The sequence below is a fragment of the Drosophila miranda genome, chromosome 3 (assembly GCF_003369915.1).
Source record: "Drosophila miranda strain MSH22 chromosome 3, D.miranda_PacBio2.1, whole genome shotgun sequence".
Classification (NCBI taxonomy): Eukaryota; Metazoa; Arthropoda; class Insecta; order Diptera; family Drosophilidae; genus Drosophila; species Drosophila miranda.
Genome location: NC_046676.1, coordinates 18,595,494 through 18,608,759, shown reverse-complemented (window position 1 = coordinate 18,608,759; position 13,266 = coordinate 18,595,494). Strand labels below are relative to the sequence as shown.

The 13,266-nt window shown below is 46.9% G+C and overlaps 5 protein-coding genes across 5 annotated transcripts; 4 read left to right on the top strand and 1 right to left on the bottom strand.

The window, feature by feature from the left end:
- The first annotated feature begins 78 nt into the window (after positions 1-78).
- LOC117188462 (mediator of RNA polymerase II transcription subunit 23-like) lies at positions 79-5,563 on the top strand. The gene is given in 15 exon segments (XM_033392374.1): positions 79-171; positions 234-327; positions 379-1,343; positions 1,400-1,486; positions 1,545-1,747; positions 1,805-2,181; positions 2,259-2,433; positions 2,504-2,992; positions 3,050-3,376; positions 3,452-3,675; positions 3,745-3,975; positions 4,037-4,694; positions 4,756-4,829; positions 4,832-4,895; positions 4,952-5,563. Coding segments are annotated over 15 exon segments (4,425 nt in total). The 5' UTR covers positions 79-126; the 3' UTR covers positions 5,364-5,563.
- Positions 5,564-5,638: 75 nt separating this feature from the next.
- LOC108158359 (serine protease snake) lies at positions 5,639-6,997 on the top strand. Its single transcript, XM_017290613.2, has 3 exons — positions 5,639-5,993; positions 6,052-6,259; positions 6,318-6,997. Exons 1-3 carry the CDS (start codon positions 5,735-5,737, stop codon positions 6,925-6,927), a joined length of 1,077 nt encoding a protein of 358 aa, XP_017146102.1. The 5' UTR covers positions 5,639-5,734; the 3' UTR covers positions 6,928-6,997.
- Positions 6,928-8,419, bottom strand: LOC108158358 (serine protease grass-like). Its single transcript, XM_033392375.1, has 5 exons — positions 8,261-8,419; positions 7,855-8,202; positions 7,737-7,788; positions 7,456-7,655; positions 6,928-7,393 (listed from the first exon to the last, which is right to left on the bottom strand). Exons 1-5 carry the CDS (start codon positions 8,334-8,336, stop codon positions 6,984-6,986), a joined length of 1,086 nt encoding a protein of 361 aa, XP_033248266.1. The 5' UTR covers positions 8,337-8,419; the 3' UTR covers positions 6,928-6,983.
- A 2,063-nt stretch (positions 8,420-10,482) lies between these two features.
- On the top strand, positions 10,483-12,800 carry LOC108158365. The gene is made up of 3 exons (XM_017290619.2): positions 10,483-10,700; positions 11,443-11,777; positions 12,709-12,800. The coding sequence occupies exons 2-3, from the start codon at positions 11,551-11,553 to the stop codon at positions 12,719-12,721; spliced, it is 240 nt and encodes a 79-aa protein (XP_017146108.1). The 5' UTR covers positions 10,483-10,700; positions 11,443-11,550; the 3' UTR covers positions 12,722-12,800.
- Positions 12,801-12,927: 127 nt separating this feature from the next.
- LOC108158367 lies at positions 12,928-13,205 on the top strand. Its single transcript, XM_017290620.2, has one exon. It carries the CDS (start codon positions 12,950-12,952, stop codon positions 13,085-13,087), a length of 138 nt encoding a protein of 45 aa, XP_017146109.1. The 5' UTR covers positions 12,928-12,949; the 3' UTR covers positions 13,088-13,205.
- The last annotated feature ends 61 nt before the right edge of the window (positions 13,206-13,266 follow it).

Below are 13,266 nucleotides of genomic sequence, written 5' to 3'. Positions count from 1 at the left end.
CATGCAGCTGTGCACCAGGGCTGGCCAAAAGTTATCGTACATCAATTGGCGTGCGTTATCGATTGTCGCCAGAGCCGGGGCCAGTCGGGAATTTTGTTTATGCGGCGAGAAATGCGAAATTTTTAAATGGAAATGGAAACGCAAATAATAGACACCGTAAACGACTTCCTGGTAAGGCCCGGAGTACCGGAATCGAAGAAAATCTGCAGAGCTAATACTTTTGCCTCTTACAGAAAGTAGACTCGATCGACGAGGCCTTTGGAAGCGTCATCGTCTTTAAGCCAAATGGCGAAGAGGACAAGGCTAAAAATTTCTCCAATGATTTGGGTATGGGTGACTACCAGTGGTTTTGTTTTGTCTGACCAATGTATTTTGCAGTTACGGCCTTCGGAAACGTTGCGCAGGAGCATCGGGAGCACGTCCTGCGGTTGTATCTGCTGCGGGCCGCCAGCGCGTCTAGTTACCATATGAGAGTAATGATGGCTGCGCTGGTAAAGCTGGTAGACGCGCATGTGATAACAGCTTGGATGCTCTGCGACAAGGTCTTGATGTGCGAGAAACTGGACTACGAACACAAGACCTTTTGGATCGAAAGTTTTCGGCTCATCAAGAAGGTGATCATGCAGGTGGACTACAAGGGAGTGCGCGAGATAATGAAGGTGTGCCGAGACAAAGCGCAGTGGTTCCCCCTCAACGTCAATGTGACTTACATGCCGCAGCTACTAGCCGTGGAGGAGATACTGCGCTTCCTGTTTGATCGGAATAATTGCTTGTTGCCGGCTTACTTCGTTGCCAACGAGATAATGCGGCCGTTTCCCTATCACTGGAAGCTGAACAAGCTGATGACTGATTTTGTCGAGGAGTTCCGCACTACGGCCCAGATGGTATCGATCATTGGACACGCCAACATGCTGCCCATTGTGGAGCACTTTGGCTACGCCGATCATATGATGAACTCCTGGCGCCTGGACCACAATACCCTGAAGTTCAACTTCAAGGGCAGTCTGCCCTACGAGCCGGAGCTGTTGGAGGAACAGCGGCCCCTGCTGCGCTATGTGCTGGAGCAGCCGTACTCGCGCGAGATGGTCTCGCAAATGCTGAACCTGCAAAAGCACCAAAAGCAGCGGTACAATGCACTGGAGGAGCAGCTGGTCAACCTGATCATCCATGCCATGGAAATGACTGAGGCAAATGACACCACTGCAGGCAGTGGCTTCAACTCCTCCGACGAACAGATCACACCCAACGAGTGGGTCTGGCTACATCTCTCCTCGCAGCTGATTTACTTTGTGCTCTTTCAGTTTGTCAGCTTTATGCACATTGTCCTGTCTTTGCACGAGAAGGTACGCTTCACTGAACGAACAATACATTTTTTTACTATGTGTATCTTCCCCGGCAGCTCTCAAAGCTGGAGCTACGCAAGGGACGCGACCAGTTGATGTGGATCCTTCTGCAATTCATCTCAGGCAGCATTCAAAAGAATCCCGTAGGAAAAGTGCCAGAATTTAAAAAACGAACAGAATTCAACTGCGAATCTATTCCAGATTACCAACTTTCTGCCCGTGTTCAGGCTTTTCGATCTGCTGTATCCGGAGCAGGAGCCGCTCAAGCTGCCGGACATCAACAAATCATCTATGGTCCGGCAAATGGCCCCAATTTGCGTGTGGATCCATCTAATGAAGAAGGCCCGTGTGGAGAATATGAACATTACTCGACCGCTGCCCATTGCCCTGAAGAATCACCACGAGTAAGCAGCCATGTCTTGTCGTGAAAAACAGGCAGTAACCGTTGAATCCTTCCACAGCTTCCTGCAGCACCTGGTCTCCCCAAACACCATGATGAACATGACTCTGGGCAACGACTTCCGCATCATTCTTGTGTGCAATGCATACTCGACCAATCAGGAGTATTTCGGACGACCCATGGGTCTTCTCCTGGAGGCCCTCAATGGAACCTCCAAGTCCCCCAATGGCACCCAGATACCAGCCGTCAACTTTTCGGTGGCAGTGCTGGACAGCCTCACAGTGCACAGCAAAATGTCGCTGATCCACAGTTTCGTCACGCAAATGCTGAAGCAGGCCCAAACCAAGGGTCAAGTGCCGGCAGCAGCGCTGCTCGAGACATACGCGAGACTTCTAGTCTATACGGAAATCGAGTCGCTTGGCGTCAAGGGATTCCTGAGTGAGTTCTCTCTCGCTACGCAACAGATAGAATTGATATTGATGGTGATAAATTGTACGCATTTCCCCAAAACCCAGGCCAACTAATGCCCACAGTGTTCAAGAACCACGCCTGGGCTATGCTACATACTCTGATGGAAATGTTCTCATACCGCCTGCACCATGTGCCCACACACTACCGTGTCCAGCTACTGTCGCTTCTCCACTCGCTTTCCTCGGTGCCGCAGACCAATAAAATGCAGCTCAATCTATGGTAAGTCAATCTATTGTAAGTAAATCAAATGGGGAAGATCTAATCACTTCTTACCAATTGTAAAATGTAGCTTCGAATCGACTGGCCTGCGCCTGATTACTAGCATTGGATCGGCAGAGTTTCAGCCGCAGTTCTCGCGTTACTTTAACGACAAGTCGCCGGGAGCAGTGGCGTCCAACGAGAGCGAGGAGCTGAACCGTGTGCTCATCCTGACGCTGGCACGCTCCATGCATGTGCATGGTGGCGGCGACGAGATGCAGAGCTGGTGCAAGGACTTTTTGGCAAACATAATGCAGCACACGCCCCATTCCTGGTCATTGCAGTCGCTGGCCTGCTTCCCGCCAGCCCTGAACGAGTACTTCACACAGAACGCCCAGCCGCCGGAGAACAAGCAGCAGCTGAAGAAGTCCGTGGAGGAGGAGTACCGCACGTGGACCTCGATGACCAGCGAGAACGACATCATTGCCCACTTCTTGCGCCCTACTACAAATCCCCTGTTCTTATGCCTGCTCTTCAAGATCATTTGGGAAACGGAGAACATCAGTCCGGTGGCCTACAAGTGAGTAACCTTAAAACGCCGACATTTCCGGTCTTCATTACACTGAACTTATCTCAGGATCCTTGAGGGAATCAGTGCCCGGGCACTGACAACGCATTTGCGCAAGTTCTGCGATTACCTGGTCGCAGAGGTGGCCAGTTCTTCGGATGGCCGTGACTTCATCCACAAGTGCGTGGACACTATCAACAACATGATCTGGAAGTTCAATGTGGTGACCATCGACCGCGTGGTGCTCTGCCTGGCCCTGCGCACCCACGAGGGCAATGAGGCGCAGGTCTGCTTCCTGATCATTCAGCTGCTGTTGCTAAAAGCCAGCGAACTTCGGAATAGGGTGCAGGAATTCTGCAAAGACAACAATCCCGACCACTGGAAGCAAAGCAACTGGTAAGATTTTGAGATTTCCGACGTCCAGGCAGGGAGGGCAACTGTATTTAAATTCTCTCTCTCTCTTTTTTTTAGGCAGGACAAGCATCTTTCCTTCCACCAGAAGTATCCCGAAAAGTTTGCCCTAGACGAGTCTGCCTCGCACCTTGCCCTTCCAGTATACTTTAGCAATGTCTGCCTGCGCTTCTTGCCCGTGCTGGATGTGGTCGTGCATCGCTTCATTGAGCTCACCATTCCGAATGTCCACCAAATCTTGGGCTTCATACTTGATCATCTGAGCATACTCTACAAGTTTCATGGTGCGTACCCACTACCCACTGCCACTGCAGCCCCAAACAAGAATTAACGATTGGCGGTTCTCATTGCAGATAGACCCATCACCTATCTGTACAACACCCTGCACTACTATGAGCGCATCCTGCGGGAACGACCACCGTTGAAAAAGAAGCTGGTGAGCACGATTACAGGTGCCTTCAGTGATATTCGGCCACCAAACTGGAGCGTCAGTGAGCCCTATAAGGTCTTTCTCCAAAATCAAGACTTGCTCTGGAACCCAGAACTGAGTTACTACATGAATTTAATCAAGCGACTATCAGAAAGTAAGTTAAAATGAAGGTTAGTTAACGGACACTCAGGCTAATCTCTCTTTCCCTCGTACAGCCATCAGCGGGAAGAACGTGTTCTACACCACGGATTGGCGTTTCAACGAGTTCCCCAATGCTCCCGCCCATGCGCTCTATGTGACGTGTGTAGAGCTTCTGGGTCTCCCAGTGGCCCCCGCTCTGGTGGCCAACAACCTAATCGACGTGATAGTTAGTGGTTATGCGGTTATTCCGCAGAAGGAGATCCACAGCTACATCAATGCAGTGGGAATCGTGATGGCTGCCCTGCCGGAACCCTACTGGACCGGCATCTACGACCGCCTTAAGGAAATGCTGAACACACCCAACATGCTGAACTGGACGTATCGCTTCAATGCCTTCGAGCTGTTCAACTTCAAGACGGTGCGCGAGGCCATGCTGGAAAAGAGCTACGCTGTGGTGCTGGCAGTGGCCCATTCGGTCTTCCACCACATGGGGGTTTTTAAGCTGGCAGCCATGACCAGAAACATCAAGGAGAAGCTGAAACCCTGCGTCCACACAGAGCAGCAGCTGCTCTATCTCTGCCATGTGTTCGGACCTTTCATGAAACGCATTGAGCTAGAGACCCCGAATGCTGTGGCGGGCATTGCGATCTTGCTCTATGAGATACTGGAGGTCGTCGATAAGCATAGCGGATCCAGACCCCTGCAATATGTGGATCAGATATGCGATTTCCTGTAAATATTATACATTCTTGTTAAAATGATTGAACATTAATCAACATCTAATCGCATGCAGCTACCACATCAAGTACATCCATGTGGGGAACACTATCAAAAACGAATCGGAGGCAATCATTAAACGACTGCGCCCCTGCTACAGATGCGTCTGCGCTTTATATCGTATCTGAATCTGGAGGATATTCACGCGGAGAAGATGTAAGCATTTTGCCACAAAGGAAAGTACGTGAATATTTATTCTCACTTTATTTTAGCGCCGAAAGCAATGCCAATTCAGTTACAAATCAAACACAATCCCCGCTGCAACCTCAACACCAACAGCAGCAACAACCTATGCAGCAGCAACAACAACCTATGCATCAGCAGCAACAACCTATGCAACAGCAGCAGCAGCAGCAACCTATGCTGCATCAGCAGCAGCCCATGCTGCAGCAGCAGCAACCCATGCAGCAGCAACAACAGTCCATGCAGCAACAACAACCTATGCAGCAGCAACAGGTGAATGCGGCGCAAACAACGAGTGTTCCACTGGGTAGTGGTGGCAATCCACAGCAACAGCAGCTCAACCAACAGCAGCAAATGTACATGCAGCACATGCAACAGCAGCAACAACAACAGCAGCAGCAGCAACAGCATATGCAAAGTATGGGAATGCGCCACAACTAGATATAGAAGCCCTTCCAGACGTAATACCTAGCTCTAGCATAAGTTAAATATATTAGTATTAATAGATCTTGTCGTGTACCGGTTTTCGCATTAATCATCATATCTTGTAAGTAATAATACCATTTATAGCTTAAATTATTCTCTGATAAGCTAAGCGCCCAAGCTTAAGCCGATTTCAAAATATTTATTCAATAATCCTATATGAACGTGTACTGGTTAATGGAGGTGTTTCTTCCTGGTAGCTCGAAGCACATGAATGAGTCACAACAGAGAACTTGTCTGAGATTAAAGCTCTCGGCGATCATTGTATTGTGCGGTCGAAGAGCTCGCCTCGTGATCAACTCTCAGTTTCGCTCGAGACGCAGTCGGAAATGGATGATGCGTTAGTCGGAGTTCAGCTTTGGCTGCTGCTGCTTCTTTCGACCTGTATCTGGGCCGAGTTCTGCGACAATGGGACAGGCGAGTGCATGGAGCTGACCGCCACCGACTGTCCCGTGATATTCTACAACCATCACTTGATAGGAGCGGATATCAAGTACTGTGACGAGTTCAACGATATCGTGTGCTGTCCGATACCGCTGGATCACCAGAGCCAGAAGCCGGCCGATGAAACGCATCCGTTTGAGCGGGGTGAGCTGCAAACAACAACTGCGATAACCAAGGTGATATTTAAACGATTCTTCACCAGAGTGCAAACGTTTCAACGAGGCAAGAGCCTCCTGTCGCTCAACGCCGTTCATTGTCGGCGGCTCGAAGGCGGCTGGCCAGGAGTTCCCCTTCATGGCGCTGATTGGCACAAAGGGGAACGATAAGGCCGACATCAACTGGGATTGCGGAGGAGCTCTGGTGCATCCCAGATTTTTACTGACGGCGGCGCATTGTCTGGAAACCAGCGAGTAAGTAGAAGACCTGCGGAAGCAGTACTGTGCCTGATAATAATCCCCGCATATACAGATCGAAGGCCGAACGACTTGATCCCGACTTTGACTCTCCTAAATTTGTGGTGCGTCTCGGGGAGCTGGACTACAACAGCACCACAGACGATGCCCAAGTTCAGGACTTCCGAGTAGTCAATTACGTGGTGCACCCGTCGTACGATGACGAGGATGGGTTTAAAAACGACATTGCCATCATTGAGATAGACAGGGCGGCAGTCTTTAACGAACATGTGGCACCCGCTTGCCTGCCACCCAGCAGCGGCGACGAGAACAGCCAACTGACTGCCGCCGGCTGGGGGTTCACTTCAGACAAGGGCACGAAGTCGTCGCACCTACTGAAGGTCACCCTGCAGCGTTTCAGCGACGAGCAGTGTCTGGAGCGGCTCCAGCAGGGCATCGAGACGCGCACCCAGTTCTGTGCCGGATCGCTCACCAGCAACGCCGACACCTGCAACGGCGACTCGGGTGGACCCATCTTTGTGCAGCATCCGCTCTATCCGTGCCTCAAACAAGTAATTGGCATCGTCTCCTATGGCTTGGTGTGCGGCACCCAGGGTCTCCCGAGCGTCTATACCAAGGTCCACCTCTTCACCGACTGGATCGAGAGCATTGTGTGGTCTGATTAGTCTTTTACTGTAAGAATCTTGTACTTTACTTGTAAATGTATACCTATACGAATTGGTTATTCCGCCATAATTTCGGTTATCCAAGGCAGATAATATCCAACGTTTGTGTAAACGGCCTGATTCTGGCAATAGTCGGATCCAAAGCTCACCAGTCCAAATTGAACGAAGCGGGGTCGACCGCGGTAATTCACGAGACTCCCCAGGGGACCGCCGGAGTCGCCGCGGCAGGAATCTTGTGCTGTGATGCTGCTGCCAGCACAGATTTGGCTCTCCTTCACCCACATACTATATTTGATGGTGCACATTTTGCGGTGTGTGCGCTGCAGATCGGCGGCCATGAGGACATCGGAGCCACGAACGGAATAGGCATTAAGTCTGCCCCATCCGGCCACGCTGAAGGAATTTATGGTTTCTGCCAGTTGTTGCATCTTGGCGTTCAGGGGCAGACATATGGGTTTGATGTGTACTGCAAGAAGAGATCGCTTGGCTCTGAAAATCACCGATCATCAAATACTCGAAATAACTCACTCTTGTATTCCACCTGGGAGGCCAGCTCCACCAGGGCTATGTCGTGATACTTGGAGCTGTACGAGAAGAATTCGTGAGAAATTATCTGTTTTATGGCGAAATCCTCCGACGGTGGGGCACAAATCTCCTTGTCCCCATAGGTCCTGCAGTCCCTGATATGTCGCACATCGTGCTCTCCCAAGCGAACCACCACGGAGTTTCTGCGTCAATATCAATATCAATCAAAAATTCAGATAGAACATGAAGCCAATACATATTTAGGTATTGTACATATAACTCACATGTCCCCATACTCCTGTTTGGTGAAACAATGCGCTGCCGAGAGTACAAATCCTGCAAGAGATTGTGTGACTATAGTGAATCTGTGGCTATCTGTTTAGGAGGGTATCGTATCCATACGTTGCGTTATGAGCGAGCCACCACAAAAGTGTTCGGCATTGGCGGAGCGGTTGGTCAAGAACAGTGCCATCCATGGTCTGGAGCCTAATTTCACTTCCTTGCCATTAACGACGCGGTAGTTGAGGTCCCCTGGAAGGGCTTCAGATACACCACAGTTTTGTTTTTGAAGTTCCTCAATGCCTTTCGGATCGTTTTCGCAGCAGAACAAACCGCGATAATCATTGCAGCCGGATTTGTATATCAAGCGGATTTCCTCCAATGGCGCACTTCTACCCTGCTGGAGGATTCCAGACAGTTTCCCGCACTCGTCAATGGGCACACAGTAGAAGCAGTTTTCATTTTCTGCCACTGAAAGAGATTCATCTTGCACAAGTCAAACTGTAAGCGCACGCGGAGGTATACCTACAATTGTTCGTAGTGCCGCCAGCTAGGAGGTACAGTACACTCCATAGGAGCACGTCTTGCCAATCCAAAAAAGCCATTCCGATTCCGGTGAATATGTCCCCAGCGACTAATCCGGATTAATGTGCTGCTGTATTTCATGATTAACAGGGAATCGGTTCTTATCAATTGTGTGACCTAGCGTGCTGACACCTTTTCCTAGTAAAAACGAGGGGGAACGTTGTGAGTTGCTGCGGACACCGCAACTCTACAGTTATACCCGATACTTAGTCAGTATGGCTCTCCTCCGGCAGACGCCGCTAATATTAAACGACACGACAAAGAGTGCGTGCGAGAGAGACAGAAAATCAGTCTGAGCGTGACGTCGGGCGCTGCGTAGCTACTGCAAATTGATTTGTTCCTTTTGGGTATAAAAATGATCCGATCTGATCCAGATTCAGCAGTCTGATAGATATGGTCATTATCTATGATTCTGCGTTTTTAGTTTTCTCGAATCTGCAATATTGTGGATGCAACAGATTTTCGTTCTTTGTGGGGGCGGAAGGGGGTGGGGCGAAATTCTGAGATATACGTTTTATAATGAGATCTAACAGAAGTGCGGATACCAAATTTGGTTACTCTAGCTTTAATAGTCTCTGAGATTTGTGGATGCCCCAGATTTTCGTCCTTTGCGGGGGCGGAAGGGGGTGTGGCGAAATTTGGACACGAAACGGTCAAGGTCCGATATCACAGGAGTGTGGATACCAAATTTGGTTGCTCTGGCTCTTATAGGTTCTGAGATCCTTGAACTCATATTTTGCAATTCGCAAAGCCGACCATGAAACCTGTGTGTTAGAGAGAGACAGAGCGAGAAAGAATGAAATTGTTTTCTTGATTCTGGCTATAATAATTATACGATCTGGTTGAGATTTTACACTCTAGAACATATAGTCATCCTCTACGATTCTGCGTTTTTGGCTTTATCGTATCTTTAAAAATGTGGATGCCACAGATTTTCGTCCTTTGTGGGGGCGGAAGTGGGCGGGGCGAAGTTTTGATTTATTTTTGTAGCAGTGACATATCACAGAAGTCTGGATACAAAACATCGTTGCTCTAGTTCTTATAGTCTTTGAGCACTAGGCGCTGAAGGGGACGGACAGACGGACAGACAGGCATGGCTCAATCGACTCGGCTATTGATGCTGATCAAGAATATATATACTTTATGGGGTCGGAAACGATTCCTTCTGGACGTTACACACATCCACTTTTACCACAAATCTAATATACCCCAATACTCATTTTGAGTATCGGGTATAACTAGGCTAACGAAGATCTGGTGAATGCATTAGCGTAAAGTAAATCTAAAATCGATCATACCAATATAAATTAATCGATTTTACCGCTCATTTGAATTAAAAATTGTTTGTTAGTTGAACTGAAATCTTATCTGTTTTGTTTCTTTAATTATGGCACAATCGCTTTCTGGTCGCTTCGTTTTTGGTCGCCAACAGAGATAAAACTAAGAAGAAATATAAATTATTATTATTATAATTAGTTTATTAGGTGAGTGAATCATATGAAATGTCCAATCGATACCTATCATGCAACATGTTTCAGATGAAAACTCAATGTGAAATTGTGTAGGGTATTTGCTTAGTTGCGATTGCATTCCAACGCGGTAAAGTAAGCACATATGTATGTGCATACCGACAAACATATTTGTATGTACATAGCTCCACATATACATTTACTACAGTATATACATATATACGACAGACGAAAACTCGAAAGTCTAAAGTCCACAGCAGCTGTATGTAAAAAAATTACAACATTGTGTGTGAACAGTTGTAAAATGCACACATACTCGCACGTAACGCACATATACTCTTATCAATGCGTGCAGAGCACAACAAAACCCAAAGAGAGAAGGGGAGAGAGATCACAAAAAGAGAACTAGAGTGGGAGAAAGAAAACAGACAAAGACGGAAGTTCGTTTACAAGGTTTCTATATACTCTTCAAGTAATTCAGGTAGAACGGCCATGGTTTAACAGGTAGGAGAGGCGAAAACAAAGCGGCCGAAAGATACGTACATGGGTGTTATATATATATGTACATATATATACATATATACAACAGAAAAGAAACATCGATCAAAACAAACTAGAAAAACCGCCTCAGAGATCACCAATACCAACAAACAAACGAATAGCAACACTGAAATTTTCAAATTTATTGGACTGCGGCGGGCGGCACTTCATCGTTCAAAGCGATCACAGACGTTGTGCAAAGCGGTTCGAACTTCGAAGCGAAGTGTGTCGTGCTTCAGTCTTTCTGCTGGAAAAAGTCCAGGGCAGGGCGAAATAGTGTCAAAGCAATTGCAATTGAAGTAAATAATCCGCGACAGAAACTAGTCACGTCACTAGTTATTGTTTTATCGTGTTACAACGGCAATTGAGTGTGAGGTAGGTCGGCTGTCAGCCCATAAATGGCTTTATCAGTCCCGTCTCCCAGTATGCCTTGCTATATGCTTCCATGGCCATCTCCTAATCTTGCCACGTCCAACTAACCAACTAACTAACTAACCATGAAAACTATTTCCCATGGATCCGATCCCAAAGAATGCGCGTGTTTCAGTCATTTTGGATTCTCATGATACGGCTATCAGCGCCGCCAGTGAACTGTTCTGAACCGCTAATTGATAATATGTACTGGATCGACACTATACCCACACGCCATGTATAGTCATAATATAGGTGTACATAGCTATGGCTTGTAGATTTAAATTAAGACGCACTTTCCACTTACTTTCTACTATAATGTGTGCCTTTTTATCGAACTTTGTTTGAACAACACCTCAGGTTGTTTCTGTTCTTTGTGCTTTGTGCTGTCTGAACTCCGGTTTATGTACTTTCTCATAAATACCTACATGTGCATAAAGAACAATGAAAGGCAAAATGGTGTTCCTTTATCTTGAACCATCGTCATAGAAAATCTTATCAATAAGCGACCTGTTGTTGAGCTGCATCACAAATTAAATTAATTTATATCGTACGACACGACACCCAAAATAAGCAAACAAATGAGTCCCAACACTTGGAAACAGCCGCACCCGCACAGGCTCGAGCGAGCCGACTAACATAAAAAAAACAAGATTCAGTCAAAATAAATAAATTATGGTATATATACATACATATATATTTTTAGCTTTATCAATTTTCGACTGTTTCTGCGGAGGCTCGACACACACACACACACAAATCCAATCCAAACGATCCACACAAAGAAAGCGAGATCTGCAACGAGGGTCGCATCATGGATAGCGTAAAGTCATTCTTCGCCGGCTCCAGCAAGGGCAACAACAATCTCGGAAATCATCAGCAGCAGAATGGACATGGTAGTGAGAGCACCAATCGCTGGGGCCGGAACTGGAACTCCAGCTCCCAGCACATGGATACCAGTTCCACGAATTCCACGTCCATTAACAAAACCAACCATTGCGATGCCAAACGCAAGGACAGTGATAACTACTTCTATATCATGTAAGTTGGGGGAGAACTTGTTACAAGGCAGAGTTGAAAGAACGATTCGTCATTTCCGCAGTTTAGGAGCTCTTAAAGGGGGTGTAGTTTGAGTGGAGAGATATCAACAATTGTGTAAATTTAGATTAGATAAAGATTGAAATCAATAGGGCAGTACCCTTTCCATCTAGGGCGGTTAGAAAATTACTCTTGTTTCTTGAGTCTACCTACAGATATTTATAATTTCTTTTCCCATCACGTATCAGTCCTTGTACATAGCCGTACTCCTCCATATGTACTCATTCCAACATAATATACCCATTGCAATGACAATTTTTTTGACCACTGATAAACGTTCAATGCCTGCCATCAAAGATTGTGTGGAACCAACCAGAAACGATCAGTGTTGTGGCTCCATCAAATCGTTCAATTTAAATTTAAATTAAAAGACAATCGCTTTACGTTCAATCGTTCACTGGAGGTTGTGGGGCCTGCAAACCAGTTTGTGTTGTCATAGATCTATCTGGCTCTGCTTTGCCTTGAACATTGTATGAGTTTTCAGCGTACACTCGTAGTCACGCTTTCGGCTCAAAGTTCTGAGCGAGAACTGGAACTTTAGAACCTGTTGGGCCGCTTCGGGGAGGAGGAGGCCTGTCCGGGGATCAGTTACGAATTAACTGGCGTCAAGAGCAGCTGAAAAAGTCCCCACATTTAGAATGTGATTTGCCCGGGGATAGCCCCAAAAATACACAACAACTGGGTGTGAGCCATAACATATGAGGGCCACCATACAAGTATACGAGTATACGAGTATAAAGTGCGTGAGTCAGTGGAGCAGCTGGGGCAGTTACCGTCGAACAGGGCAGGAAACAGCACGCTGTAAGATCCGCAAACGAAACTCTCGCAAAATGGTTATAATTGGACCACTAACTGATCTCATATCTCATTTCAGGTGGCGCGCTTGAAGATATATTCCTACGTATGTGGATCTGTACGATATTTTGTCAGCATTGCCGTAACGTTGGATAAGTTATCATCATCTAAAGTGACCTGCAGCAATATCTGTAAACCTATTAGAAGCATCGGAGCACAATCTCCACATTCAAGACCGGTGTTTAGTGATATTAGTTATTTATTTACAATTTACACGCACAGAAGACACTAGTATCGATCGATCATAGCTTAATATACATATGGACCCCATTACATTTTTCGGCTTGCTCTACTGGTTGATGTGCATGATATTGTTCGGGCCGGCGATGTTCTTTGTCTCCGTTTATCTGCCGGAGCTTCCAGTGCGATATGTGAAAAGCCTGAGGCAGCAAACATAAAGCGCCATCATTGAAGCCAAGTCCGTGGTACATAGATTAATCAAGCCATATTTGTAATGATAATGATGTACAACCGATCGGTATATAGTCGTATAATAAAAATGCATTCGAAAGTAAAGAACACAAAGGACTTCACACAGAAACCGATGGAAAAATATATTCCCTGGCTGGTCAATACA

Bases quoted from the DNA above. Each gene is read 5' to 3' on its own strand.
- LOC108158359 (XM_017290613.2), top strand. From the start codon at position 5,735: ATGGATGATGCGTTAGTCGGAGTTCAGCTTTGGCTGCTGCTGCTTCTT. The intron at 5,994-6,051 runs GTGAGCTGCAAA...ATTCTTCACCAG, and splicing joins AACGCATCCGTTTGAGCGGG to AGTGCAAACGTTTCAACGAG. The intron at 6,260-6,317 runs GTAAGTAGAAGA...CCGCATATACAG, and splicing joins CATTGTCTGGAAACCAGCGA to ATCGAAGGCCGAACGACTTG.
- LOC108158358 (XM_033392375.1), bottom strand. From the start codon at position 8,336: ATGGCTTTTTTGGATTGGCAAGACGTGCTCCTATGGAGTGTACTGTAC. The intron at 8,203-8,260 runs GTAGGTATACCT...AATCTCTTTCAG, and splicing joins TGGCGGCACTACGAACAATT to TGGCAGAAAATGAAAACTGC. The intron at 7,656-7,736 runs GTGAGTTATATG...ATATTGACGCAG, and splicing joins AAACAGGAGTATGGGGACAT to AAACTCCGTGGTGGTTCGCT.
- LOC108158365 (XM_017290619.2), top strand. From the start codon at position 11,551: ATGGATAGCGTAAAGTCATTCTTCGCCGGCTCCAGCAAGGGCAACAAC.
- LOC108158367 (XM_017290620.2), top strand. From the start codon at position 12,950: ATGGACCCCATTACATTTTTCGGCTTGCTCTACTGGTTGATGTGCATG.